The sequence below is a fragment of the Eleutherodactylus coqui genome, chromosome 2 (assembly GCF_035609145.1).
Source record: "Eleutherodactylus coqui strain aEleCoq1 chromosome 2, aEleCoq1.hap1, whole genome shotgun sequence".
In the NCBI taxonomy this organism is placed as follows: Eukaryota; Metazoa; Chordata; class Amphibia; order Anura; family Eleutherodactylidae; genus Eleutherodactylus; species Eleutherodactylus coqui.
The window spans coordinates 323779370-323807004 of NC_089838.1; the positions used below are offsets into that span (position 1 = coordinate 323779370).

The 27635-nt window shown below is 49.7% G+C and overlaps 2 protein-coding genes across 2 annotated transcripts in view; one reads left to right on the forward strand and one right to left on the reverse strand.

Moving 5' to 3' along the window:
* Positions 1-22894, reverse strand: AP4M1 (adaptor related protein complex 4 subunit mu 1). The gene is made up of 16 exons (XM_066593784.1): positions 22719-22894; positions 18137-18209; positions 17240-17328; positions 15583-15689; positions 13507-13603; positions 13320-13430; positions 13134-13214; positions 12995-13057; positions 6329-6395; positions 6201-6254; positions 3486-3592; positions 3121-3212; positions 2892-2939; positions 844-894; positions 643-760; positions 1-497 (listed from the first exon to the last, which is right to left on the reverse strand). Exons 2-16 carry the CDS (start codon positions 18192-18194, stop codon positions 300-302), a joined length of 1341 nt encoding a protein of 446 aa, XP_066449881.1. The 5' UTR covers positions 18195-18209; positions 22719-22894; the 3' UTR covers positions 1-299.
* MCM7 (minichromosome maintenance complex component 7) overlaps positions 22271-27635 on the forward strand; it is a 13117-nt gene continuing 7752 nt past the window's right edge. Inside the window, exons 1-4 of the mRNA XM_066593783.1 lie at positions 22271-22404; positions 26659-26738; positions 27077-27241; positions 27315-27439. Coding sequence (XP_066449880.1) covers positions 22377-22404; positions 26659-26738; positions 27077-27241; positions 27315-27439 — 398 coding nt within the window. The 5' untranslated portion in view covers positions 22271-22376. The remainder of the gene's footprint in view (positions 22405-26658; positions 26739-27076; positions 27242-27314; positions 27440-27635) is intronic.

Consider the following 27635-nt stretch of genomic DNA (forward strand, 5'->3'; position numbering starts at 1 on the left):
CACCTTTCATGTCGATTATATTTGTTTTGAAGCTGTACAAATATCAGATCTCGCACCTGAATGAGCCTTTTTATCGCTCCTCTGATGGTGGATTTACAGGGTAGTTGGGCGAAGACAGAAACCGTGGCAAAACACTGCTGTAAAAAGTTCCCAAGATTGCAGTGCAAATGCCAGAATGAAAGCGGTGACGTTGTTGTGAGCGCCCCCTATGTTGTATGTAGCAGTTGGCTGCCCTGTCTGGGGTCACACAGTCGCTACATCACCAGATCAAGTACACTAGTAAATGTCTGTAGCCGCAGCTAGCCGAGCCGCACACTGTAAGAGTCACTCTGGGTCAGATATCTGACCCACGTGTGGATTGGGGTCGGCCGCTCACTGCGTAGCCTGAGAAATCGGATCTGCAGCCCCGAGCAGGTGAGGGACGGGACCTGGAAGGAGAGGTTGAGAGGCGGGAGATCCAAAACGGAGGGAAGGGAGAAGCATCCGGACACATCCACCTGTGCAAGGAGGAAAAGGCAGAGGGACAAGTATTAGAGGGTTCTGATCCGCCATGACTCCCACTGCTGTAACGGCCATATTGTCCCCCAGCTGTTCCCGTAAGCTCTGGTCATCCGTGGGATGATCCGGATGGCACAGGATTACCTTGAACAGTGCTGATAGCTGGCTTCCTCCACGGATCCTTGGGATGTTCCAGGACAGCGACTGAGTGTTTGGCGTCAGTTCTGCGCTCTGGTCGGGGCTGCTCAAATCCTGAGACACACTGGATAATAAGAGTTAGGGGCTAACCAGCCGTCTGGGGGTACATAAGACTACAGAACATGTTCGTCAACGTGAAATACCAACCTGTTGGCTCCCTTTGGTACAGGTATCTGGACACGAACGTTAATCGCCTGGCTGTATGGGGGACAAGTGTACAGGGAGACCATTAGTGCACCTCAAATGGAAAGTTCTGCATAAAGAGACACAATCTAGGGCTATTCTGCCGTTTCTCCGGCCTCCACTACGCCTCCTGCAGGCGGCGCCCCTCTCAAGCACCTTCCGATTTTAGAACAAATATTCCAGAGAAGAGGGGTTTATTACCGGCAGTTGTTCATCTCTGCCGCTTCCGACTTCCATTTTTGGTCGTCCAACATGGCTGGTGGAATCTTCAGACTACCCAATGCCTACAGTGCTTTGATAGTGTTAGACTACCTAGACTATATACCTGCTCTCTGATTGGCCAGGGCTGCTTATGTGATCAATGCTGGCCACTCAGAGAGCAATGGACAGTGTGCATGAGGTAGGTAGAAAATTGGGATGGCCATCTTAGACGGCAGAAAACGGGACCCAAAGCTTATCAATTGGAAGGAGAGCAGAGAAGTTCATCTACAGGTAATATATATATATATATACGCCTTCCTGTCCCAGGACAGATATTGTATACCAAAACCGCAGGGTTGCTTTAAGCAGCTATACATTTGCTGATGCTTCATAGCTAGGCAAATTTGTCATCAGGGAAGGCTGAAGAGGGGAAAAAAAAAAAATCACTGGAGGAGCTGTAATTTCTACCGTTTTTGGTATTGCTAGCTTCACCAATCTACTGAAAAGGTATTTTCTGGGAAAATACTATTGATGCATCCTCAGTATCCGGAGCCCCCATTGATTGCAAGGAGCCTGCAGTTACAAGCGCCGGCCACTAAACCAGGGTCGGAGCAGCTTCTGTTCCAACCCTCGTTTATTGCAGCACTGTCAGCGGGCACCTAAACAGCTAATTGGCCAGGGTCCCAAGAGATGGACTACAGACAATCAACTATTGATGACCTGAGGATACATCATCCATAGTAGGGAGAACCCCTTTAACCCCCATCTTGATGTCCACTGTACATGTAAGTCGGGTGTCAGTGTATGCAGCCTGCGTGCACTGATCATATAGAATAGGCAGATGTTAAATGTACAATCTACTGCTATACTGAAGTATTGCAGTATATTGAAGATGCCGTCAGACAATCACAAGTTCAAGTCCCCTTTAGGAGCTTAAAAAAATATGATAAAGATGGTGCAACGGTACTGATATACTGAAAAACGTTAAACAAATTCTAAGTAGAGTGAAATGGCAAAAAAAAATGCAATTCCTCCATCTGTGGGGGGAGGGGTCTAGTTTTTACAGCGTACACACTGCAGAATAATGACGATAACTTTGTTTTGCGGGTCGGTACGATTATGACTAGAGATGAGCGAGCACGCTCGGATCATGCAGTTACTCGGGGAGAGCGATGCTGGCTCATCTCTTATGACGGTACCTGCTTTATGGGTTTTTTATTGTACTATTTTTAAAAAATTAAATCTCTTTGGAATAACATTATTTCCGTGTCGACCCGCCGTGCGGAGGCTGCGGCGACCCGCTGTGCGGAGGCTGCGGCGACCCGCTGTGCGGAGGCTCCAGGGACACGTTGTGCGGAGGCTCCAGGGACACGTTGTGCGGAGGCTCCGGCGACCCGCTGGGCGGAGGCTCCGGCGACCCGCTGTGCGGAGGCTCCCGGGCCACGTTGTGCGGAGGCTCCAGGGACCCGCTGTGCGGGATTTCCGTTAGCACCGGTTTGGATCACCTACACTTTCTGATCACTTCTTATTACCTACACTGATATACGGCGTTTGGACTGAGCGCAGCATTGATGAAATACCTCCTCCACACTACTTACATGTCGGATCTCAAAAAGGGGCCGGTTTTGCTCTGAGCCCTCAGCTCCCCTGCATATCTGCGTACTTATAGAATGTACTAATGTATAACTAGACATACGGCGGCCATATTGATTGTTACCCAGCTTTCCCAGGAACAGATATGATCTTTAAGTAGATTTCTGATTTAGATAGGTAACCCGTGATCATTGCATTTCGCTTCATCTGTGCCTCACCTCTTCGGGCTTAAGTCACAACGCAGCTTCAAGTAGATCCGCAGGCGACTGCAAGAGAAGGCGAGCCGTCATGGAGAGGAGGCACACAGTGTCATGTCATTCAGCTCCAGTCTACGGGTACATGTTGTCTAGCAAATGGTTATCATTCTGTCTGGTGACTATACAAGCCTACACGGCTACATACACTGAAGTACTGACAGGATGGACGCCCCCTCGCTGTACGGCTTACCTGCTGCCAGGGTCTCTCTCCAGGCTGGGGAACAGGTGAAAGGGCAAGCTGGTGGAGATGCTATCCGAGATCTGGTACTGCATCACTGTGAGCTGAAGGGAGCAACAGCAGAATTACAAAAAACAGCACTACTCTTGCCCACAGGTTGTGTGCGGTATTGCAGCTCAGCTTCATTTATTTCAATACCAGGCATAATCCATGGTCAGGTGTGGTGCTGTTTTGGGAAAGGGGGAAGCAGCCATGTTGTTCTAATCCTGGACCAACCGCTTTAAAGACCTCACAAGGAGGGAACCAAAAGGTAACGGGGCCGATTTTATAATAGTCCACAGCTGATCATCAGGATACTCGCACACTGTATTTCTCACCTCGCCCTGCGGAGGCAGCACTTTCAGGATCCGACTGATCTCAAACTCGTCTAGTTTTACCGACTCGTGGAACTGACAGCTGTCCACCCGCACTGCAGAGCCGTATCCTGTAGGGGGCAACATGAGTATATCTGAACTTAAAAGGGCTTCTCCAGTCCTGTGTAAACAGAGTTCAGGCTGTGAAATGGAACGCTCTTTGTTGTATTTTATATCAAAGTGAATGAAGAGATGAAGATCCACCTCTGACTAAGGGTGAGCACCCACTGGCGTTTTTTTACCTGCGTTTTGCGTTTTTCCTGCACAGCCATAGAGATAAAGTGTGCTCATGTCCACTGGCGGTTTTAAAATCGCCCCGCCCCGCAAAATCGCATCGCAGCTGTCCTTACACTCTGGCTCCTTTTTTTAATCTAACTTCTCCCATGGTTTTCAATGCTCCCGGAAAAAACGCAACGCAACTCGCACGCGCCGCGTGGCGTTTTTGCAGACAACATTACTGAAGACTGTGGAAGGGCGGGCATTCTTCACAGGTGCTGTAGGGTGTGTTGGTATAGAAACGCTATGCAACGTTTTAGGATGAGACATTCTCCGCGTTTTGCGTAAAAAAAACGCAGCGAAAAACGCAAACGCGTAGATGCGAAATCACTGCGTTTTTCATGCACTAACAACGCAAACGCCAGTGGGTGGGCGCCCTGAAGGTGGCTTCACATGGGGCAACTATCGTCCGAATAGTCGCTCAATCAAGCAAAGAAGTGACAATTCTGTGTAAACACAACCACCCCCAGGGGACAAGTGAGAACTCATGCGCTACTCGCTAATTATTTTTAGGTGAGACAAAACGAAGCAGTCGTTGTCGTCTGTTGTAAACAGGTAATCTCTGTCTTTTAATGACTTTTTCAATTACTCTTCTCTTCAGTGACCAAAATGGGCCAAATCATTGTAAAAACACACCAATAACGAACGTCTGGCTGTGGCGACTGTTCAGACAGTAGTTGCCCCATGTAAAGCCCCTAACACTCCTATAGTACAGCTCCCTAGATGGAAATGTCAGCGTCTCCCTCCTGTAACTGCAGTTTTCACTTAGTGCTGTATAAAGATCTCCTGTTCCCGGGTGGAACCCATCAGCAGGCAGGCCAGTTTCTCCTCACTCGTGCTTTACGACTTGATCCCTACTCTACACTGGTGCAAACTAAAAGTGTTACACAAACAGAGGTGCAGAAAACTTATGAAACTTGGATGAAAGTCCCTCCATGTGAGGAGTATAGAATAAAGCTTGGATGAGGTACATGTACTAGTGTGCAAATGATAGGGCCCTTTGTAATGCATTATGGCAATGTAAGAAGGTCCGTTACTCCCCAGGTGACCAGGAATGCCAAATCGTAGAGTTTGATCTCCGTACACCCAAGTATCTAACGAGAGACGTTGGATAATTGGCATGAAGTGGCAGCATCATATAGTGAGATGTCTGGAAGGACCGGCCGCAGTGCAATGTCAGTACAGAGAGTGGTTACTCAGTGGGCACAGGGAGGCTCCAGTACTCACAGACCCGGAACAGGTACATGCAGAAGGGCAACGCCACGTGAAGACCGCCACACTGCAGATGGCAGTTGCTGATAGACGGGCTACTGCAGCACAGATGATTGGAGTCAGAGTCACCCCATGAACAATTGTAACCCCATTAATTGAAGCCGATTGCATGTTCGGACCCCCATCCAGTATGTTCTGTTAACCCGGTTTAACTGCCAGCAACAACTAGCGTTTTGGAAAAAGGGCCCACCCTGCTGTGATTTCGGAGCGCCACACATGTCCGACCCCTGGAGTCATGGTTTGGGGGCAATCAGTTACGACAAAAGGACTGAGTTGGCAGTGGTGGAAGGCACGATGACTGCCCTCCGGCATGGGGATAGAGTGGTACACCCTGCTGTCATACCCTTTATGACCACCATCTACAATGGTATCTTCCAGCAGGATAATGTCCGTACAGATACTGCAGCCACGCTTTGACCATGGATTGGCCTGTGCGGTCTCTAGATTATCTCTAACGAGCATGTCTGGGATGCCAGAGGGAGGCACATTACGTCACACGACCACAAACTGTACAACTTGCTGCAGAAGTCATGCAGCTATGGAGAGACCCCAGCAATACACGGACAAAAGTATGTGAACACTGCAGAAAATCAGCAAATATGCAAATACTGAGTTTGCAGAACGGCATGCTGGGAAGGGCATGGGGAAAATAACAAGATGCTCATTTTGTAATAACTATTAATTCCTCCGATCGAGTGGTTGTGGGACGACCTGGAGCGACGGGTACGACACCGCCACCCATGCCCATCCTCACAACAATCTCTTTTCACAGCCTGGCACGAGGAATGGCAGCTATTCCTGCCCAGACTTACAGAGAACTTGTGGAGAGTATTCCTCGACGTGTTACCGCTGTAATACAAGCAAACAGAGGGTCGGATTAACCCGTTTCAGCAAATAAACGTACAATTACGTCCCAACTGCAGTGTTCTTCCTGCTCTAGGACATAAGAGTACGTCCAGGGACTGTACCCCATCCATCAGCAGTGCATGAGCTGTAATATGCAGACAACGTCCTGCTGCAACGACTGGGTGATCTCCGGTCCTAACCGTTCAGTCCTCTACTGAAGGTGGCAAGGAATGAGACTGACCAGAAGGGGGCGCCCTCTGAGGGGGGTGAATCCCCAACACTGACCTCTCAGCTCTGAGCTCCCGACACAAAACTCTTCACTCAGTCCGACTCTTAGCTCTGAAAAGGAAAGATGCGAATGACGTCACAGCGACTTCCAACTAGAAGGTAGGTACTGAGTTGTGGCTACTGACCTGGACAGCTCTGGTAGAAGTTCTTCAGTCGTAATTCTCCCTGGACATCGGCTTTTAGCAGCGACCCCTGCAAAAAAGAAATACGTAGAGGCAGCAAGCTTATATGACGAAGGCTCACAACAACTTCCACAGACGGGTTCCAAGGATCCACAGCCTGGACACAAATTGAGCACATATCCAAGTTACCACAGGGGGCAGTACTGCACCCTCTGTCACCTCGCTGAGGGGTAAAATATTAATATTTGCAGGCGATACTAAGTTCTGAAAAATAAGTGTCCTTTTAGACAAGCTGATTGCACTGGGCAACATAATTTGTGTAACAGATAAGCAGCTAGGCGGCTTATAGTAACTTTAGTGCGGAATTCAAATAGGAGATCCGTTTTTTTCTGGACCGTAAGGTTTTCCAATTATGGGGAATAATGTCATCCAACTGCCATTGTATTTTTTGGAAATATGTCTATACAATTAATCCAGTCGGCCGCCATTCACCTGCTTAATAAAAAAAAAATAACAAATTATGCAACTATTGCGCAATCTCTGTTACACACCGCACTGACTGCACACTGTAAGGGTAGGTTTATAATAATAATAATAATCTTTATTTGTATAGCGCCAACATATTCCGCAGCGCTTACATAGACAGGGGGATACAGAAAGACAAAAGTACAAACATTACAGAACCACGGTTACATAGTAATCAGCTGATGGAAACAATAGGGGTGCGGGTCCTGCTCCAACGAGCTTACATACTACAAGTAATGGGGTGATAGAGAAGGTAAAGGGGCAGGAGATGTGCACGGTATGGTGGGGTGGAGATGTGCACAGTATGGTGGGGTGGAGGTGTGCACGGTATGGCGGGGTGGAGAGTGAGGGATGCTTTACACATAGACAATGGTCAGACATTTAGCCGTGTGACGGCAGAATCGGTATGACTGCAGGAGCGGTTTATGATGGCTAGCAGGGATTGTAGTCAGTAGGTCAGGGAGCATGTTATCAGGCGGAGTACAGAGGGGTTTGTTTAGGGAATGCGGTATGCCTCCCTGAAGAGGTGCATTTTTAGAGCACGCCTGAAGTTCTGCGAGTCCTGGATTGCCCGGGTAGCCTTTGGTAATGCGTTTCAGAGGATCGGTGCTGCTCTGGAGAAGTCTTGGAGGCGGGAATGAGAAGTTCGAATGAAAGGGGCGCTCAGTCTGGTTTCATTAGCAGAGCGGAGAGCCCGGGCTGGGTGATGGATTGAGATGAGGGAGGCGATATAGGGGGGCGCTGCACTGTGGAGGGCTTTGTGGATGAAGGTAGCGAGTTTAAATTGAATTCTGTATTTACCGGGCAGCCAGTGCAGTGACCGGCACAGGGCAGAGGCGTCTGAGTAGCGGCTGGACAGGAAGATGAGCCTGGCTGCCGCATTCAGGATGGATTGGAGAGGGTAGAGTCTGGTGCAGGGGAGGCCGATCAGCAGCGAGTTGCAATAATCGAGCCGGGAGTGGATGAGGGCAACAGTAAGCGTTTTTAACGTCTCCACAGTGAGAAAAGAGCGGATTCTTGCGATGTTCTTGAGGTGCAGCTGACCTGTTTGGGCCAGAGATTGGATGTAGGGGGTAAAGGAGAGATCAGAATCGAACATGACCCCAAGGCAGCGGGCATGTTGTCTAGGAGTTATGGTGGCGCCACACACTGAGATGGAGATGTCCGGAGGAGGTCGGTTAGTGGAGGGTGGAAACACCAGCAGGTCAGTTTTAGAGAGGTTTAGTTTTAGGTAGAGAGAGGACATGGTGTTAGAGACAGCGGACAGACAGTCGGGGATGTTTTGGAGGAGAGGTGCAGAGATGTCACGGGCAGAGGTGTATAGCTGGGTGTCATCAGCGTACAGGTGGTATTGGAGGCCAAATCTCCTGATGGTTTGTCCAATAGGAGCTGTGTAGATAGAGAAAAGAAGGGGGCCAAGGACCGAGCCTTGGGGGACCCCAACCGCAAGGGGAAGAGGAGGGGAGGTAGAGTTTATGTAACATATAGGGGATGTTTCCTCGTGGCGTAAACGCTGCAGATCATCCATCAGTGAGCTGTAATTAATGAACTGGGTTTTTACAGGTCATTGGTCAGACTAAATAAAAGAATCAAAATCATACAACAAAAATACATATTTGGTATCGCTGCGTCCGTAAAAGTCCGATCTATCAAAGTAGCGTGTTATTTACCCCAAACTGTGAACGTCGTCCGAAAAAAAGATTAAGAACACAGAAATGTGCTTTTTCTGTCATTCTGTCTTCAAGAAAAAAATGCAATAAAAAGCGATTAAAAAGTCGTATGTATTCCAAAATGGTAGTTACGCAAACTACAAGATTTCACGCAAGAAATGAGCCCCCGCACAACTATGTGTACGGAAAAGTAAAAAAGTTATTGTGCTCAGAAGATGGCGGCAAAAAATAATTAAAAAAAAAATTAAATGTCTTTAACCCCTTCCCGCTCCAGGACGTACCGATACGTCATGGCAGGCTGGTACTTCCCGCAACAGGACGTACCGGTACGTCCTGGGGATAGCGCGAGATCACATAAGATCTCGCGCTATCCCGCAGCAGGGGTCGGCTGTCAGTCACAGCCGGCGTCCCGCTGCAACAGCGGGGGGGGGGCATCGGAGATGCACCCCCCACTGTTAACCCCTTCCCTGCCGCGATCTATGTAGATCGCGGCAGGGAAAGAGTTCACAGAGAGAGCGGACTCCCTCTGTGTCTCCGGCCAACTTTCGCGATGTCATCGCGAGAGCCCGGCCTGTCACCATGGCAACAGGATGCCAGACACTGGCGTGCTGTATTGCCTATGCCTATGCTCGCTGTATAAGCGATAAGGCAGTAGCTCTGCCATGCCTTATCACAGCGATCATCAGTACAGTGCTGCAAGTCCCTCGGAGGGACTCACATTGTGTAAAAAAAAGAAAAGAAAAATGTAAAAAAAAGAAAAATGTGAAAAGAAAATGTAACAAACCCCCTTTTTTATGCTTTTTCTAATATTAGCATAAAAAAAAATTAAAAAAATTAAAAACCCCACATATTGGGTATTGACGCGTCCGTAACGACGTGTACAAAAAGTTGAACACACTTTTTATTTTGTACGGCAAAAAGCGTAAACCGCTAAAAAACTATTTTTAGCATTTTGCCTCACAAAAAATGCAATAAAAGTGATCAAAAAAGCCGTACATTCCGAAAAATGGTACCAATAAAAACTACAGCTCGTCTCACAAAAAATAAGCCCTCACAGAGCTCCGTACATAAAAAATAAAAAAGTTACAGGACTTTGAATGCAGCTATAGTGGAAAAAAAAGATTTCCAAAAAAAAAAATGGCTTTTTATTGCAAAAAAGTGTAAAAACCTTAAAAAAATATATGAGTTTTGGTATCGTAACCGTACCGACCCGCAGAAAAAATTTAGTGTGTCATTTATGCTGCATGATTAACGCTGTAAAAAAAAGAAAAAAAAACGATGGCAGAATTGATGCGTTTTCTCTCCGTTATCATAAAAAAAAAATAATAAAAGTTTTATGATATAGTCTATGTACCTAAAAGTGGCACCGATAAAAACTACAGCTCGCCACGCAAAAAACAAGCCCTTATACGGCCGCGTCAACGGAAAAATAAAAAAGTTATGGCTTTTGAAAAATGGAGATGGAAAAATACCAAAAATCGTTTGGTCCTCAACGCCAAAATAGGCCGTGTCATTAAGAGGTTAAAAAAAAATAAAAGTAGTACAAAAACACTATACAAGTTTGGTATCGTAGTAATCATACTGATCCACAAAATAAAGCTATCAGGTCGTATTTGTTGCAGTTTGTGTGCCGTGGAAACAAGACGCACTGAAAAATGGCGGAATTTAATTTTTTTTACATTTTACTCCGCTTAGTTTTTCAGTACATTATACGGTATATTAAATAGTATCATTGAAAAACAACCCGCAGACATCTACATCGATGGATATGTAAAGGCGGTACGATTTTTTAAAACGAAAAAAAAAAGCTTGATCACTTAGGGGTTAAATACCTTAACAAGGAGCCGCGCCGCTATTATTCCGTTTTAGCGGTGGGATCAGCAGGTTTTAATTTTACAAAAACATAAATTATTTTCGTTCATGAAAATTTTTTAAAAATTTCTTGCGCCGTGCCATCGTTGGGCCGAGCGAGTGATGTCATTACTAACCTTGTTGGCTGTTGTCCAGCCTGTCTATACAGGCCCAATATCGCACTCATCAACTTGTGATTTACCTGCGGATGCGAGGCGATGTTCAGGCTAAAAGGCATCGCATCTGTTAAATTCCGATCCTCTCACACACGCTTCATGCACCATAGAGGATCGGAAGCGTTTCCCATTGGTTTCAGTGGGACACCCCACACATCACACGGCATGCAAGAGCCAAGCGATGAATTAAAGGTCCCGTTGAAATCAATGACTCACGCAATCCAAGGAACACGAAAAGATAAGACCTGACTCCATTCAAAAGAACGGGATTCACAATCACACAAGATTGTCAGCCGTGTGTAAGCGGCCTATGTGAGGGCGAACGAGCGAGCGATCAGTATAAGTGAACGAGCCAACGATGATTGTTATGCCGATGAACGATAAGCCAACGATTAATGTTTGTCGTTTGGTCATTGACTGCGTTTTGACGACTGTTTATCATTCACTTTCACTCGTTTGGGTGACTTTTTGAACGATCTGTGATAGACATGATGATTGGTTGGTGTAAAATGTCTATCGATTTGTACTAAACTAGACGTATTATGTGTGTTTTGTGACTTCAGCCTAATGTGGAACTCTGCTGCATAAGGAAAGAGTTAAATCACAGTGTTATATGTTATTGCTTGTATTCAATACTGAGTGTTTCCCCAGTCCTTTCCCATCCCCCACACAGAAACTTCTCCATAATCCAGCTCACAACAAAGAGATACAAACATGTGCTCAAAACTGAAAGTACGTAAGACAAAGACTTGCTTATACATTGGACTTGAGAGAAGGTGGGCAAGAAGGAGGGGGGATTCTATATGATCCGACAAATGAGAATCCTATATGTTACTGATGTAATCTGTTGCACGCCCATTGTATGCTTTACAATAAAAGGGGCTGTCTGGGTGTTTCTGCCCAGAGAGCCATTTTGGATATGAGACTGATAGCTTGTGTCTGATCTGGTCGATGATGTGTGCACACTATACAATTTGGAGGCTACAAAATACCCCGAAACCTGCTGGAGAAAACCAATGTCCAGCTCAGATCTTTCCATCTAAAAGCACCCGAGCGGGAGGATGATCTAATATTACGGGGCATTTGGGCAAAGAAATGACACATGATGTTTAACCCCTCCCAGCTTTCAAGGAAACATGAAGATTTCATTCTTACATTGAAGCAGCAGTGCGACTCCTTGAGTGGTTTTTACTGCTGCTATTTAATGTACTGAAAAACTTTTTAAAAATTCCCAATGGAGTGAACTAGAAAAAAATGCAACTGCACCATTTTGGGGTGGGGGAGGGGGCTTGCTTCATGGCATAGAAGTTGTAGCAAGAATGACTTGACACTTTATTCTTTATTTTTATTGCACTACTTTGAAAAAAAGTTGTCCCCATTTTCTGACCACCGTGAGTTTTTTATCTTTCCGTCGTTGGGGATGCTTGAGGACTCAGTTTATAAGGGGCGACCGCTGCTTTCACTTGCCATGATTTTGGTGCACATGTTACTTTTTGATAGCCTTCTATTACATCTTTTTTGGGGGATGGGGTGAACAAAAAAGTGCAATTCTGGTATTTATTTTACTGACCGTTCACGGTGTGAGATAAATAATGCGTCACTTTATTAGATCAGACTTTTACGGATGCAGCGATACCAATTATGTTTACCTTTCTTTTGTTGTGATTTTTTATTATAAATCTGGGAAAAGAGGTTTTAAATGTTCAATATTTTTTGTAATTATTAAAAAAGTTTTTTTGCACTTTTTTATTGCCCTCAGGGGCTATTGCAGCATACTGCATGTTGACAGGCGTTCACAGGCACACCTTAATAGGCAAATAGTCATGACACCTCTGTGGGCTTTCGCCAGGCCCCTGGTTGCCATGACAACTGAATGGCAGACCATAATCTCATCGCAGGGGACCATTCAGGACTTCTCAACGCAGATCAAACCATTTGAATACTGTCTGAATTGACAGCGGCGTTTAAGTAGTTAACAGCCATGATCTTGGCGATCGGGGCTGTTGCAGCCAGTCATGCATGGAGCGGGCTTTGGAGTCAAAATAGAATTTATCCTCCTAATTTGGGCAATTGGCCTCATGGGTTTTTTTTAGCATTCTTCTGTATTAACAGCATGGGATTATGGACTGATTTGTTGGATCTGTGTCTTTTTTCAAGCTTGTCAACTATAAGCCAAAGGTCTGAGTGATCAAATATTGACCGGTTGCTATACATATGCTGCTTGACAACCGCACTGAAAAGATTGGTTGTTAGGCAGAGTATCCCTAGCAACCAAACTGTCAGATATTCACGGGCTGTCAACCAGCTTTCCTAGGCCTGTGCTGTAATAAGGGAGCATCACAAAGCTGATTTCCCATTCTGGACCCCTAGTAGGAGTTGTAATGGTGGCCATACTGGTGTCCAGCATTCCCAGGATCGGGCCCATTTATGGTGATCAGATTACTCACATTAGCTCCGATGGCCACAGTCATGCGTTCTATGACATCCAGGAAGATCTCGTTTTGATCCCCCTAGTAATAAAAAAAATATTAATAAGTATGTGCCCCCTCTTCACATACACAAACTATGTTCACATGTAGCACTCACCTGTGGATGACGGGAGGACAGAACGGGCCGACTGGAGGCTGAACTTGGTGCAACCTTACTCTGCTGAGTCTCTGCTCCGAACTGCAGATCATCAAGCAGGAGGGGGCATTGGAAGACACGTTAGTGGGGGATAGTGGTATACAGAGACAGAAGCAGGTATATATATCATATATACACAGATCTTACCAGCCCCACGCTGCTCAGGTCCAGGAGACTAAATGGCTTGGTGACAACTGGATCTGACTGGATGAAATTCTTCAGCACGTCTGTGGAGGTTGTCTGGATGAATCCATAGTCCTGTGGAGGAGGACATACATAATATATACTACTCATGTATACAGTCACTATTATGGTAACCCCATCCACCACCTACCAGAACCTCATCCAGCAGCTCGTAGATCAAAGCAAAATTCAGTCGTATGACGGCCTCACTAAGGTCACCGCAGTAGTCACGGATCAGGGCAGCCAGTCTAGGACAAGGTGGAGCGGTAAGAAGTAGAGTAGCTTAGTACAGTGAAATTAGGTTACGTGTATCATCCCACAGCCTGCATTTATGTTTAATTCCCATTGCATTCCAATGTTTCATTGGCAGTGCTTTATACTCCAGAGCTGCACTCACTATTCTGCTGGTGGAGTCACTGTGTACATACATTACTTATCCTGTACTCATCCTGAGTTACATCCTGTATTATACTCCAGAGCTGCACTCACTATTCTGCTGCTGCAGTCACTGTGTACATACATTACTTATCCTGTACTCATCCTGAGTTACATCCTGTATTATACTCCAGAGCTGCACTCACTATTCTGCTGCTGGAGTCACTGTGTACATACATTACTTATCCTGTACTGATCCTGAGTTACATCATGTATTATACTCCAGAGCTGCACTCACTATTCTGCTGGTGGAGTCACTGTGTGCATACATTACTTATCCTGTAGTGATCCTGAGTTACATCATGTATTATACTCCAGAGCTGCACTCACTATTCTGCTGCTGGAGTCACTGTGTACATACATTACTTATCCTGTGTTACATCCTGTATTGTACTCCAGAGCTACACTCACTATTCTGCTGGTGGAGTCACTGTGTACATACATTACTTATCCTGTATTATACTCCAGAGCTGCACTCACTATTCTGGTGGTGGAGTCACTGTGTACATACATTACTTATCCTGTATTATACTCCAGAGCTGCACTCACTATTCTGCTGGTGGAGTCACTGTGTACATACATTACTTATCCTGCACTGACCCTGAGTTACATCCTGTATTATACCCCAGAGCTGCACTCACTTTTCTGCTGGTGGAGTCACTGTGTACACACATTACTTATCCTGTACTGCTCCTGAGTTACATCCTGTATTATACCCCAGAGCTGCACTCACTATTCTGCTGGTGGAGTCACTGTGTACATACATTACTTATCCTGTTCTGACCCTGAGTTACATCCTGTATTATCCTCCAGAGCTGCACTCACTATTCTGCTGGTGGGGTCACTGTGTACATACATTACTTATCCTGTACTGCTCCTGAGTTACATCCTGTATTATACTCCAGAGCTGCACTCACTATTCTGCTGCTGGAGTCACTGTGTGCATACATTACTTATCCTGTACTGATCCTGAGTTACATCCTGTATTATACTCCAGAGCTGCATTCACTATTCTGCTGGTGGAGTCACTGTGTACATACATTACTTATCCTGTACTGCTCCTGAGTTACATCCTGTATTATACTCCAGAGCTGCACTCACTATTCTGCTGGTGGAGTCACTGTGTACATACATTACTTATCCTGTACTGATCCTGAGTTACATCCTGTATTATACCCCAGAGCTGCACTCACTATTCTGCTGGTGGATTCACCAAATGGGTGGAGCAAACTGTAGACACTGAACAAGCAGGGTGTGTTGTGTAAACTGTCAAATGGTTTTCACAGACTAAAAGTTATTCTAGCAACTTCTTGTATTCATTGCAGACCCCCCTGCTGAATCAGTAATGGTCTATGTAGCTGTAGTAATGCCGCGGCGCGGTGCCACAGGCAGTCACATTGCTTAATCTCTGCTTGCTGTCAGAGTATGAGAACCTTCTTGTTATAGTGTATCAGAGCTCTCTTACATAAGGAGCTCAGCTTTCAGCCTCTGGATGACAAATTTCAAGCAAGCAGAGATCTTGAAAATGATGAGGAATTGAAACATACAGTATTTTGAAGAGTTTTAGAACTTTCTGTCAGCAGGAGGTTTTCAAAATCTGGTTGTAAAGATGTATGTCTCCATTTTCTAACAGCAAGCAGAGATCTTGACAATTATAATTATAATTGATAGATTGGAATGTTGCAGAACTTTCCATCGCACAAGGAATTTTTAAATTAGGCCCAGATACTCAGAATTATGGGATGGTTGCACAAGAAGCCCCTGCAACCCGGCCTTTTCAACATCCACTCACCGGTTCAAGAAATCCAGATACATGAACGGAGAATCATCGGGGCGAATGCTGATCACAAAATACAGACCTCGGTGCCGGGTGTGGAGGAAGTGGCCGCCCTCGTGTTCCTACAAGACAGCAGCAGAGTGTAGCAAAATAGAGCGAGACTGTCACTAAGAATACAGCACTGAAGGCAACGTTTACCCTCTTACTGACTATCCCGAGCCATGCTACTGCTGACTGTTCCCGGGCCGTGCTACTACTGACTGTTCCCGGGCTGCGCTCCTGCTGACTTTTTTCAAAGCTGCGCTACTACTGACTGTCCCGTGCTGCGCTCCTAATGACTATCCCGAGCTGCGCTACTGCTTACTTTCCCGAGCTGCGCTACTGCTTACTTTCCCGAGCTGCGCTACTGCTTACTGTCCCGAGCTGCGCTACTGCTTACTGTCCCGAGCTGCGCTACTGCTTACTTTCCCGAGCTGCGCTACTGCTTACTGTCCCGAGCTGCGCTACTGCTTACTGTCCCGAGCTGCGCTCCTGCTGACTGTCCCGAGCTGCGCTCCTGCTGACTGTCCCGAGCTGCGCTCCTGCTGACTGTCCCGAGCTGCGCTCCTGCTGACTGTCCCGAGCTGCGCTCCTGCTGACTGTCCCGAGCTGCGCTCCTGCTGACTGTCCCGAGCTGCGCTCCTGCTGACTGTCCCGAGCTGCGCTCCTGCTGACTGTCCCGAGCTGCGCTCCTGCTGACTGTCCCGTGCTGCGCTCCTGCTGACTGTCCCGTGCTGCGCTCCTGCTGACTGTCCCGTGCTGCGCTCCTGCTGACTGTCCCGTGCTGCGCTCCTGCTGACTGTCCCGTGCTGCGCTCCTGCTGACTGTCCCGAGCTGCGCTCCTGCTGACTGTCCCGAGCTGCGCTCCTGCTGACTGTCCCGAGCTGCGCTCCTGCTGACTGTCCCGAGCTGCGCTCCTGCTGACTGTCCCGAGCTGCGCCCCTGCTGACTGTCCCGTGCTGCGCCCCTGCTGACTGTCCCGTGCTGCGCTCCTGCTGACTGTCCCGTGCTGCGCTCCTGCTGACTGTCCCGAGCTGCGCTCCTGCTGACTGTCCCGAGCTGCGCTCCTGCTGACTGTCCCGAGCTGCGCTCCTGCTGACTGTCCCGAGCTGCGCTCCTGCTGACTGTCCCGAGCTGCGCTCCTGCTGACTGTCCCGAGCTGCGCTCCTGCTGACTGTCCCGAGCTGCGCTCCTGCTGACTGTCCCGAGCTGCGCTCCTGCTGACTGTCCCGAGCTGCGCTCCTGCTGACTGTCCCGAGCTGCGCTCCTGCTGACTGTCCCGTGCTGCGCTCCTGCTGACTGTCCCGAGCTGCGCTCCTGCTGACTGTCCCGAGCTGCGCTCCTGCTGACTGTCCCGAGCTGCGCTCCTGCTGACTGTCCCGAGCTGCGCTCCTGCTGACTGTCCCGAGCTGCGCTCCTGCTGACTGTCTTGAGCTGCGCTACTACTGGCCGTACCGAGCTGCGCTCCCGCTGGCCGTCCCCGGGCTGCGCTCCCGCTGGCCGTCCCCGGGCTGCGCTCCCGCTGGCCGTCCCCGGGCTACGCTCCCGCTGGCCGTCCCCGGGCTGCGCTTTTGCTGGCTGTCCCGAGCTGCGCTCTTACTGCAGAAATGTGCAGGGTGAAGTCAGTTCTTACCATAACCACAGGGGCCTGGTCTGATGGGAGGGACGACAGCTTCAGGTACAAGCCATCCGCCGCATTAGAATTTGTGGAGAGGCCGTGATCTGATATGTCTGTAAGGAAAGTGTTGAGACAACAGAGACCTTTCCACTGCTCAGCGTGTGAAAAAAAATGCAATATGGCGGCCATCCAGGTTCACACCCAGGCATCCTCCGTATACATACAACCAAGAAGCTAGAAGGATCCTCGCTGACTTACCCCTTGTAGACACCCCTATAGAAAGTACCAGAAAGCAGATGCTATGAAGCAAGAACCGAATTTCTGCAGTATCAGGAGCCGAAGTAAAGGAATCTCAGTCTATATCTAAGCTAGTATTAGGATACCATATTCCCTTCCATCAGCTGGACTCATTATATAGAGTCTCGCCGAGGTCCTTATATCTGCACTACAGGTTGTTAAAGGGCCACACACCATAATATATCTGCACGGAGTGGAAGAATAAAATAAAACGTGTTCCAATTCTATTATCTCGTATAACTAATGGCTACAGAAAAATTATGTCGAAAATCCCGGCGATGATAAATGGTGTACATGGGGTACATGTGAGGACTCGTGGGCGTCAGGCCTCGCTCACACCGGCTACATAATCATCGCTGTGTGTTGTAGCCTGGGAGAACCCACTGGGAACCCGGAGCTTCACATCCATGGGTTTTGTAGCGATGACTTTGTAGCCCGTGTGAACAAGGCCTAGACAGAGTAATGGGTCATGTGACCCTGTACAGATTACCGCGGGTGCCGACTACACAGAGAAGGGAAAACATACATAGAATTTTGGGGGGGTGGAAACCGTCCAAGGTGGTATTAGATAACGGTCAGTAGTCTTCTAGGACTTCATCTACTGGCAGAGGATACAATCCTTGTATATTAGGAGGTCGCCCTTGGAGGACAGGATGAAAAGCTGCGAGATCATGGCTCCTCCTCAGCCCTGTAAAAGAAAAGAACATGAAGAGTTATCGGAGGCGGAGCTCCTGGGGGATCCACTATGGCGCCAACTTAGAGCCGATCCAACATCTTGCCAGAGAGTCTGCCATTTAGGCCCGCACACTGGCATTTATTTAACGCTGTGATATCGCTGTGTTTTTTTAACGTGATTGTCAATCGGACTCTCTAATGTTATAAACACGTCACAGGTCGGCGCTCGGCCATTTCTGTGTGATGTGTTTATAACATTAGAAAACGCAGCGTTAAAAAAATGCTAGAGTGCAGGGGCCTTAAGGCGGCCTTCACATGAGCATGATACAGGTGCGTTTTCACTCCCGCATTACAGATGAGCCTCTCTGCCCGAAGGTGGCCCTACTGACCCAAACTCAGAGCAGCATAGGGATCTCAGATACTTGGGGCTGCCACCTTTGTCACCAAAAAATCCCAATCAAGGTACAAGGAAGCGTGGCTCTGGGGTGGGACCTATCACAATGTATGCTTTTTCCTCCATTTTTCCAGTGGACCCAATAGTAATAGTGCCCCCCAATAGTGGATCCAATTCTAATAGTGTCCCCTCTCAGTGGCTCCCATAGTAATAGTGTCCCCTCTCAGTGACACCAGTTGTAATAGTGCTTCCTGTCAGCGTCCCCCTTAGTAATAGTGTCCCCTATAGTAATAGTGCCCCCTCTCAGTGGCCCCAATAGTAATAGTGTCCCTTCTCACTGGCCCCAATAGTAATAGTGCCCCCTCTCAGTGGCCCCAATAGTAATAGTGCCCCCTCTCAGTGGCCCCAATAGTAATAGTGCCCCCTCTCAGTGGCCCCAATAGTAATAGTGTCCCTTCTCACTGGCCCCAATAGTAATAGTGCCCCCTCTCAGTGGCCCCAATAGTAATAGTGCCCCCTCTCAGTGGCCCCAATAGTAATAGTGCCCCCTCTCAGTGGCCCCAATAGTAATAGTGCCCCCTCTCAGTGGCCCCTATAGTAATAGTGCCCCCTCTCAGTGGCCCCTATAGTAATAGTGCCCCCTCTCAGTGGCCCCTATAGTAATAGTGCCCCCTCTCAGTGGCCCCTATAGTAATAGTGCCCCCTCTCAGTGGCCCCAGTAGTAATAGTGCCCCCTCTCAGTGGCCCCAATAGTAATAGTGCCCCCTCTCAGTGGCCCCAATAGTAATAGTGCCCCCTCTCAGTGGCCCCAATAGTAATAGTGCCCCCTCTCAGTGGCCCCAATAGTAATAGTACCCCCTCTCAGTGGCCCCAATAGTAATAGTGCCCCCTCTCAGTGGCCCCTATAGTAATAGGGCCCCCTCTCAGTGGCCCTTATAGTAATAGTGCCCCCTCTCAGTGGCCCCTATAGTAATAGTGCCCCCTCTCAGTGGCCCCTATAGTAATAGTGCTTCCTGTCAGCGGCCCCCATAGTAATAGGGCCCCTTCAGTGGCCTTAGCAGTACAGTAATAGTGCCCCTTTTGATACCCTCCCACCTCTGAGCCTGCAGCTGGGCAGCAACCCTATCATCAAGCACTATAACTCACAGTCGAGCTCCAGTCAGGGCAGCACGCTGCTGCAGCTCAGAGTAGATCCTCACTCTTCCCCTCCTGCTGGTGTTCCTACACATATTGTATGCAGTGCAGACACCGGGGGAGGAGCGGGGATCCTCTGTGAGCTGCAGCGCCGTCCTATCCCAACCGGAACCTGACTGTGAGTTACAGTGCAGCGGTGACACCTGGAGGCGCTACACATTGTCAAACAAACTAATATTATGTAAATGGATGGGTGACTCCGGAGGAAGGGGTATTATATATAAAGCATTCATGTAAAGTGGGGGCGGCCATTTGCATCACTTATAACTGGCAGAATCAGATTACTTGGCGTCTCAATCCGGTCCGCAGCAATCCACCAGTTTCTACAGACGGCCATTACCAAACGCTGCTTCAGGGACACTAGACCCCATCCGCCCTGTTTGGGTCGCGTCTCTTCTACTGAGACGCACAGACATCGACTGTATCCACGGACAGCGGTGTATCACAACCAGTAATGCAGGTGTTTGCTGGCCCTTCCATCATACATATCACACACAAATCAGCTCATGGATAACATTTCTACTAAAGACTTATTTCCCCTGTCGTAGGCCTGCGCATAACTTACTAGGTGTGCACAGCACACCGAGGCCAGCCTCACTTACATCCTGACGCTGCAGCAGTGTCCATAACCTTTGGTGAGGTGGCAGCCGCTCTCGCTGCTTCTCACGGCCCCCACCACGTAACTTCGCTGGTGGCTGCTGGGCTCTCTGACATGCTGGCTGCGCTTCACTAATAGCGGAGCCAAGATAAGCAAATCCAGCAAGAGGGGCGGGGCTTCATATGACGGAGAGAATATTCTGCGAACGTTGGCCCAAGCGTTGGCATCGCCCTCTTACACGGGCATGAAATATCACCTCTATTATGTTTATGTGACCTACAGCGGCCCAGACACCACAAACACGTCCGGTGGGGGATCCTTCATCTGACAGAGGTTTCCCCGGATCCCCCATACAGGTGAATGTTTGGCTGGGCTGAATGTCTGTGTGTTTAGGGAGGGAATCCATAACCAGGCGGCTCTGGTGGCTCCTGGGGAACCAAAGCATCGGCATTCAACACCCCCTGCTCTTCACTTCCCTGACACCGTCAGTATGGTTGACCCGCGCCCGAACACACAGAGTCATCCCGCCGCGCCGGTACTGGCAGGTTCAGATGACTAAAATCTAATGTGGCCTCAGGTGTGATGTGTGTGCTCCATTACCACAGCACCTCCGCAGGAAAACCCCGGCATTACACATCATCTCTGATAATGGCCCGTACGGACCTCCACTTGTCTACGGATTTTGCTTTTTTTTTTTTCGAGGGCCAAGATTTTAGTTGTTTTTTTTTTCATTTCATTTTTAACCCCTTTCTTTGCTTTAAATCTGCATAACCTATTTCATTTTTTTGGTAAATGGCGCACATTTTTAAGGAGCGTTTTGTGACAATGGCGGCAGATTCGTTCTACAGGTTGTTCCTATCGGGACTGAATGTGTCGTCCGTTATTGTTACGGAACGGCGTTCAGATGGATTATTGTCATATAAGGCCGGGCTCAGACGGGCGTGATTCGCTGTGCGCCGCCCACGGCAGTTACACAGTGACATTACGCACTTGCTGCACACCGCCAATCACCATGCGCTATCTCGGCGTGTATCGTTGCGGAATATGCGCCCAGATAGAGCACGCTGCGGTTTTATTGTGCAATTCATGTGAGCGACAACATGGCCAGGGAAAACCGCAGACGCCAACAGCGGGTTGTATGTTCATGTGCGCTGAGGGGCTCCAACGCACAAAACGCGCGCAGTGTGTAAATATGGCCGGAGGCGCCTCCACACTGGAGAGAAATCCGCGCATTTTTTGGGCAATGCGACAGCGGGTGTGAACGAGCGCAGGGAGGCGGGCTCTTCGGTTGGTTCACTCACATCTGCGAGGTTTATAAATGGCGGCACGTCTGCTCTGTCTGCGTTTTTTTTTTATTGGCCATGTTTCCCTATGGAGACTTTGTTTTATCACAACGCAAGAACTCGTGATTTTCGTGCGATGTGACGTATTAACATTAGAAACTCCCATTGTCTGTCATGAGAGAAAAATCGCAAGTGGCGGCCATGTTTGTGCAAGAAAAAGCATCGCCAACGCTCTCAGGAGCCAAATTGTGATATTTGCTGCGATTGTCTCTCAGAGATCGCCAGTGTGAAGGAGCCCCCAGACCTCACTGTACAGCAGGGGGTCTGTCAGTGATCACCTCATCACTCCTCACACACAACTCCCTCACAGTCACAAAGACAGAAAAGCGCGGGAAACCGTAACCTTCTCCGCTTCCCATTGGCTTCTCCAACTCATGAGGCGGGCAAAATGTCACAAGTTGATTGGCTAAAGCTACTGCCAATCACTCGAAGAAGGCTGGGCGCTGTTGTTTGTGTCTCCGCCACAGCTCGGAGTTTATTGGTTGTAGGCTTGGTCACGTGTCACGCGCTCCGTTGCTAAGGGGCGGCGTTCAAAGTCCGGCAACTTACAGCCAATCAAAGCGCTGCTGAGGGAAAAGCCCGCGAAAAACTAGCCCGGGAAAACAAGAGCAGAGTCAGTCAGAGCGGAGCGCGCAGCAGCAGCCTGTCATCATGCCGCGGGACTACCAGGCCGAGAAAGGTGATTAAGAAGCCGGGGAGGTCAGAGGGAAACTGAGGGGAGGACTGGGAAGAGGTAGCGGGCCGAGTTGGGGGATGAACACTGAGTGATGCGCGGCCCTTGGTGTCAGACTGCAGCCCCGGGCTGTCCGCTGCGGCGCGGCCTCAGTTATCACTGCCTCATATACACTACTAATAGAGACGCCTGCCTTTACGGTCCTCCACCACCAGAGGGCGCGCGCGCGGTTCTTACGGAGCTCTCTGTAACGCCGGGCCGGCTCTTTCTAACGTTACTCGCTGGTAACTGCTTGTGAGCGGCGCCGTCTTAGAACTCACCGGCCGCGTCTCCGGTCCTGGCAGCGGGATTGGGACACGATGACCGCCGGTGCCGAGCCTTCCGTGTCCGGGTCAGCCCGTCACGTGACTGCTCGTGCTGTAGAAGGCGGCGGTGTGCGGGAGCCAATCACATCGCGTCTTGTATCCAGTGCTGAAACATGAAAGCCGGGATGTGATTGGTGGCTCTCTGCCTCCTGCTTATCTCTATGCAGTGCTGGGCTCCGGTGCTTCCTGCTGATGGCTCCTCCAGTGGGCACATGACTGATGTGCAGTGTAAAGCATGGGGGAAAGGGCAGCACTAGGGAGATCTGACAGGAGGCGGGGTCACACGGGGTATAGAGGCTGCACTGAGTTAGTCTTAAAGGGATTGTCCACTCTCTAAACATAATGCTCTGATCACCTAATATTAAAAGGGCCCCGAGGGGCTCTGACTTCTGCTAGCTGATCTTGGGCCCCTGGCTGAGGGCCCGCTGTCTCTGGGACCGTCTCCTCGCTGATGGCAGAAGTTGCTGCTGAACATGGAGCTGTAATGGCAGCTGAAGCCTGGAGGTGGTGCCAGTGAGGGCGGTCTGGCCCCCTAGGACAGCGGGTGATAAGGGATCCTACAAGGCGACTCCCTGGTGACTATTGATGACCCACCGGAGGACGGGACATCGTTAGTTTATGTGCGGAAACCCCCTCTATGGCGCCCACAGCTGGCCAGTTACAGTGCAGCATCCACAGCGCCTCCTGTAGGAGAGGAGGCTGACGTGTGACCGTCCTCGCACATCCCAGTGTGACCTCCAGGGGATCGAGCCGTCCAGTCAGGAAGCAGGAGGGGTTGTGGGTCCACTTCACCGGCTCTGGTGTAAATGACAACAGGAGCGCCGGAGAGGAACGGCAAGACGCCCCCCAAAAAAGAGAGGATTCCTCTCCCCTCCTCCTGTCTCATTCTTCTCTAGCTCTGCTGTCCTCCTCTCTACTGGTACATGAAGGGCTCCTGCAGCCCAATCCGGGTGTACAGGTAGTCCTCTCCTCTGGGATGGGGCATCCCTAAGTCTCCACAGCATGGAGCAGACACCAGGACACGGCAGTTACAGGAGGAGAGCTGGACAGGGCTGCAGAAGGGCATCAACCCGCATCAGTACCGGAGGACGACTGCCAGAGCCCAACATGATGAGCAGACTTAGTAGCTGCTGTCAGACTGCCCCTGCAGTCCCCTCACTGCTGACCCTTCCAGTGGTGCCCCCCGCTAGTAACAGTGACCCCCTGCAGTGGTGCCCCCGCTAGTACCAGTGACCCCCTGCAGTGGTGCCCCCACTAGTACCAGTGACCCCCCTGCAGTGCTGCCCCCCGCTAGTAACCCTGACCCCCCGCAGTGCTGCCCCCTGTGGTCCCCTCACTGGCGACCCCCTGCAGTGCTGCCCCCACTAGTAACACTGACCCCCCCCCCCCCCGCGGTCCCCCTCACTGGTGACCCCCTGCAGTGCTGCCCCCACTGGTAATGGTGACCCCCTGCAGTGCTGCCCCCTGTGGTACCCCCCTAGTAACGGTGACTCAGAGTGCGTGCCATTATTACCCCCCTTCTGTTTCCTATCGCTGACCAGTTACCCTCTTACACACGTTCTCCCCGGACCCAGGGTTCTCATCTACAGACCAGATGGGGTCAATAAATAGATGAGATTATTTATCCCCAGGAGTGTAATAATAGCGCCTGTCAGACTCTACGTTTATCACGCCTTCCGCTTGTGCCACTGCAGCCCATTATTGGGTTGTAGTAACTATAATCTACCACTAAGTGGAGGAGAGAGGCATGCGGCCCACGGGATGCCAAAAGCACAGCGGTTCTGCTCCTCCGCGTTTCATGCCTGCGAGAGGGCAGCGTTTAAAACTGAGCCTGACTGCAGAGAACAGTCGCCCTGCGTGCGTCCGTGATGCCATAATACCGGGCTCTGTGCCTATCGCGGTCCGTACGCAGTCTCTGCCGGCGGAGCGTAGGGGCTGTGAGGAGTGCAACACTGCGAGACTTGTGACATTGTACGCATACACCCGTGTGAACAAGCCCCTATGAAAGCCTGTGTATGTCCCCGCTTCTGAGTGCCGGGGGGGGTATGGCTGCATATCTAACTGCGTTTCCATATGTGCTTGGGGGGAAATGCAGGCAGGGAGCGAAGTATATACAGTGATCACTCAGCATTTTGCTGGCACAAGCGTTTCGCAAGCAAGGCCTCCACCGCGGGTTGTCTAAGATCTGCGTATGCACATATATCCATAGTGTCCAATGGGGGCCGCACCCGCTGATCACGTGGTAAAATAAAGCATGCTGCAAACACCCCCCCCCCCCCCCCCCCCTCACGTATCGACATGCAGCGTCCAAATGCTGGTGTGCAGGAAAGAATGAAGGTCCATCGCCTCCACTCACCGCCGATCACACACACATAGTTTGCCGTGGACATTAGCCCTAATAGTCACAGAGGACCAGAGGGTCTCACTATGACGTGTAATATCGCTGATTGTTCACATTGGAGTCAAGGAAGAATTTTTCATCCCCCCCCCCCCCCCCCTTCCCAATATGATTAATATTGTCTTCTACCTCATTGAGGGTTTTTTTTTTTCCTTTTTTGCCTTCCTGGGTGGTGGCGAACCTATGGCACGTGTGTCAGAGGTGGCACACGGAGCCCTCCCTGCTGGCACGTGCCGACCGTCGCCCGCTCACCATGTTAGTGTATACTGGCAGGCGCCACAGCTCACCTGCCGGTATTCACCCAGCTGCCCTGCTAGCGGCACTAATCCCGGCGTACGCTGTGACGTTGGTGCAGACGGGATCCTCCTCCCCTGACGTCTCCTCTTAGGTTCCACGAGAGCGGAGGAGGTGGCGTCAGGCAGCACGCTGACGTCACAGTGTGCACCTGTGATCAAAGCTGCTGGTGGCGCCCTGGGCAGAGGAACAGCAGCGCTTCCATATGGGGGGGGGGGGGGTATGGGTCTCACTATAGGAGGTTGCCGTGGGATATCCCTACTACTACAGGGGGCCGCCGTGGGATGCCACCTCCACTACTAGTACTACTACAGGGGGCCGCCGCCGTGGGATGCCACCTCCACTACTAGTACTACTACAGGGGGCCGCCGTGGGATGCTGCTGCCACCACTACTAGTACTACTACAGGGGGCTGCCGTGGGATGCCACCTCCACTACTAGTACTACTACAGGGGGCCGCCGTGGGATGCTGCTGCCACCACTACTAGTACTACTACAGGGGGCTGCATCCAATAGCAGTCCAGATCCGCACCCAGTCTATTTTAAAACAGCCCTGTTCCTTTTATAAGGAGGGAGGTAAAATCATAAGTCATGATAAGCCCCGCCCCCTGATGTCTTGGCACTTTGCGATAAATCAGTTGGTTTTGGGTTGCAGTTTGGGCACTCGGTCTCTAACAGGTTTGCCATCACTGCTATACCGGTAGAACTAGGGGTTGTCTTGGTAATGATTACCACATGGCCCTCCGATATGTTGATGAGGTGCTGCCATATCTTCAGACTATACCCATTGCCAGTAGGGTACATGGCTGCACACAGCGAATACCAGCGGGCAGCTCTGCAGGGTGTCCAGGTGACTCCTCAGCCAGCCTTGTAATGAAGATGAACGGCAGCACCACTAGAGAATGCCTGGCACTTGCTGAACTGCTGTCATGTTAATGACGATCACCCAACATGGTGGCCCCACTGATCCTCCGGAGCAGGAAGCTGCCGACTTACAGATTGCGCAGTGTGAAGGGCCTCCGCAGTTGGCGGAATGCTTGTACCCCATCGTCTTACTGATCAGTGGGGGTCTCGGCATCAGGACCCCATCATTAAGTGCAGTTACTCCAAGTTCATATATTTGAGTTTTCTACTTTGGAGATAATTTTCTGTAGCTTTTTGGTTTTTGTGGTTTTTCTTTAATGCCTCAACTTCACATTTCAGAAAAATTCAAGACCTTCCTGCAGGAATTCTACAAGGATGATGAGTCGGGGAAGAAGAACTTCAAATATGGCACCCAGCTGGTGAGGATATACACTGCCACCCCGCCCACAAACATGGCAGAATGCATTTTTCCCTATTTCTCTCACTTATAATGTACCCTAGAAAGCTTTCCTTTTTCAGTACTTTACATAGTACCAAAGAAAAATACAACTCGTCCCGCAAGAAACCCGCGGCCAGCTACAGTGATGGAGGAATAGGATTGTAGTATTCAGTTTTGGTTTTTCTTGCCCACTTTAAAAAGTGTCATTGAGGGGTTAATGGTACCAGAAAAGCTGGATGTTACTTGGTGGATCCCCTTGTATATCATACTCTACAGGGTTGTAGTAAATAACTGCATAGAACTTCCCTCTCTCCTCAGGCGAACATCGCCCACCGAGAACAAGTGGCTCTGTACGTTGACCTGGATGACCTGGCGGAGGAAGACCCCGAGCTGGTGGACGCCATCTGTGAGAACACCCGCAGATACACCAATCTGTTTGCAGACGCTGTGCAGGAGCTGCTGCCCCAGTATAAGGAGAAGGAGGTGAGCGCTGGGGTCTTACACGAAGCTGCTGGGGTCTCCAGACAGAGCCGCTCACCATGGCTTATCTCCTCAGGTGGTGAACAAGGATGCTCTGGATGTGTACATAGAGCATCGATTAATCATGGAGCAGAGAGGCCAGGACCCGACAGAGATCCGGGATGCCCACAACCAGTATCCCGCCGAGCTCATGCGCAGATTGTAAGTCCCCATGCGTCCTGCTGACACCCCTTAACCCATTCATTACTGACTGCCTGACTTCTAATAACACAAATGAAGGTTTTTAAAGGGAATTAAATCTGCATTCTAAGACCCAGAATGTTTTATTTTTCCAGCAGCAGAGTTGAAGCTTTTATCGGTACCTTCTTGGGTTGTATTTTATTGCATTTGCAAACAA

Coding starts and splice junctions, on each gene's coding strand:
- AP4M1 (XM_066593784.1), bottom strand. CDS start 18,194: ATGATCTCGCAGCTTTTCATCCTGTCCTCCAAGGGCGACCTCCTAATA. Junction 13,431..13,506: donor AGCTGCTGGATGAGGTTCTG/GTAGGTGGTGGA, acceptor CCTCCTCCACAG/GACTATGGATTCATCCAGAC. Junction 6,396..12,994: donor CTGTGGCCATCGGAGCTAAT/GTGAGTAATCTG, acceptor TCTTTTTTGCAG/GGGTCGCTGCTAAAAGCCGA.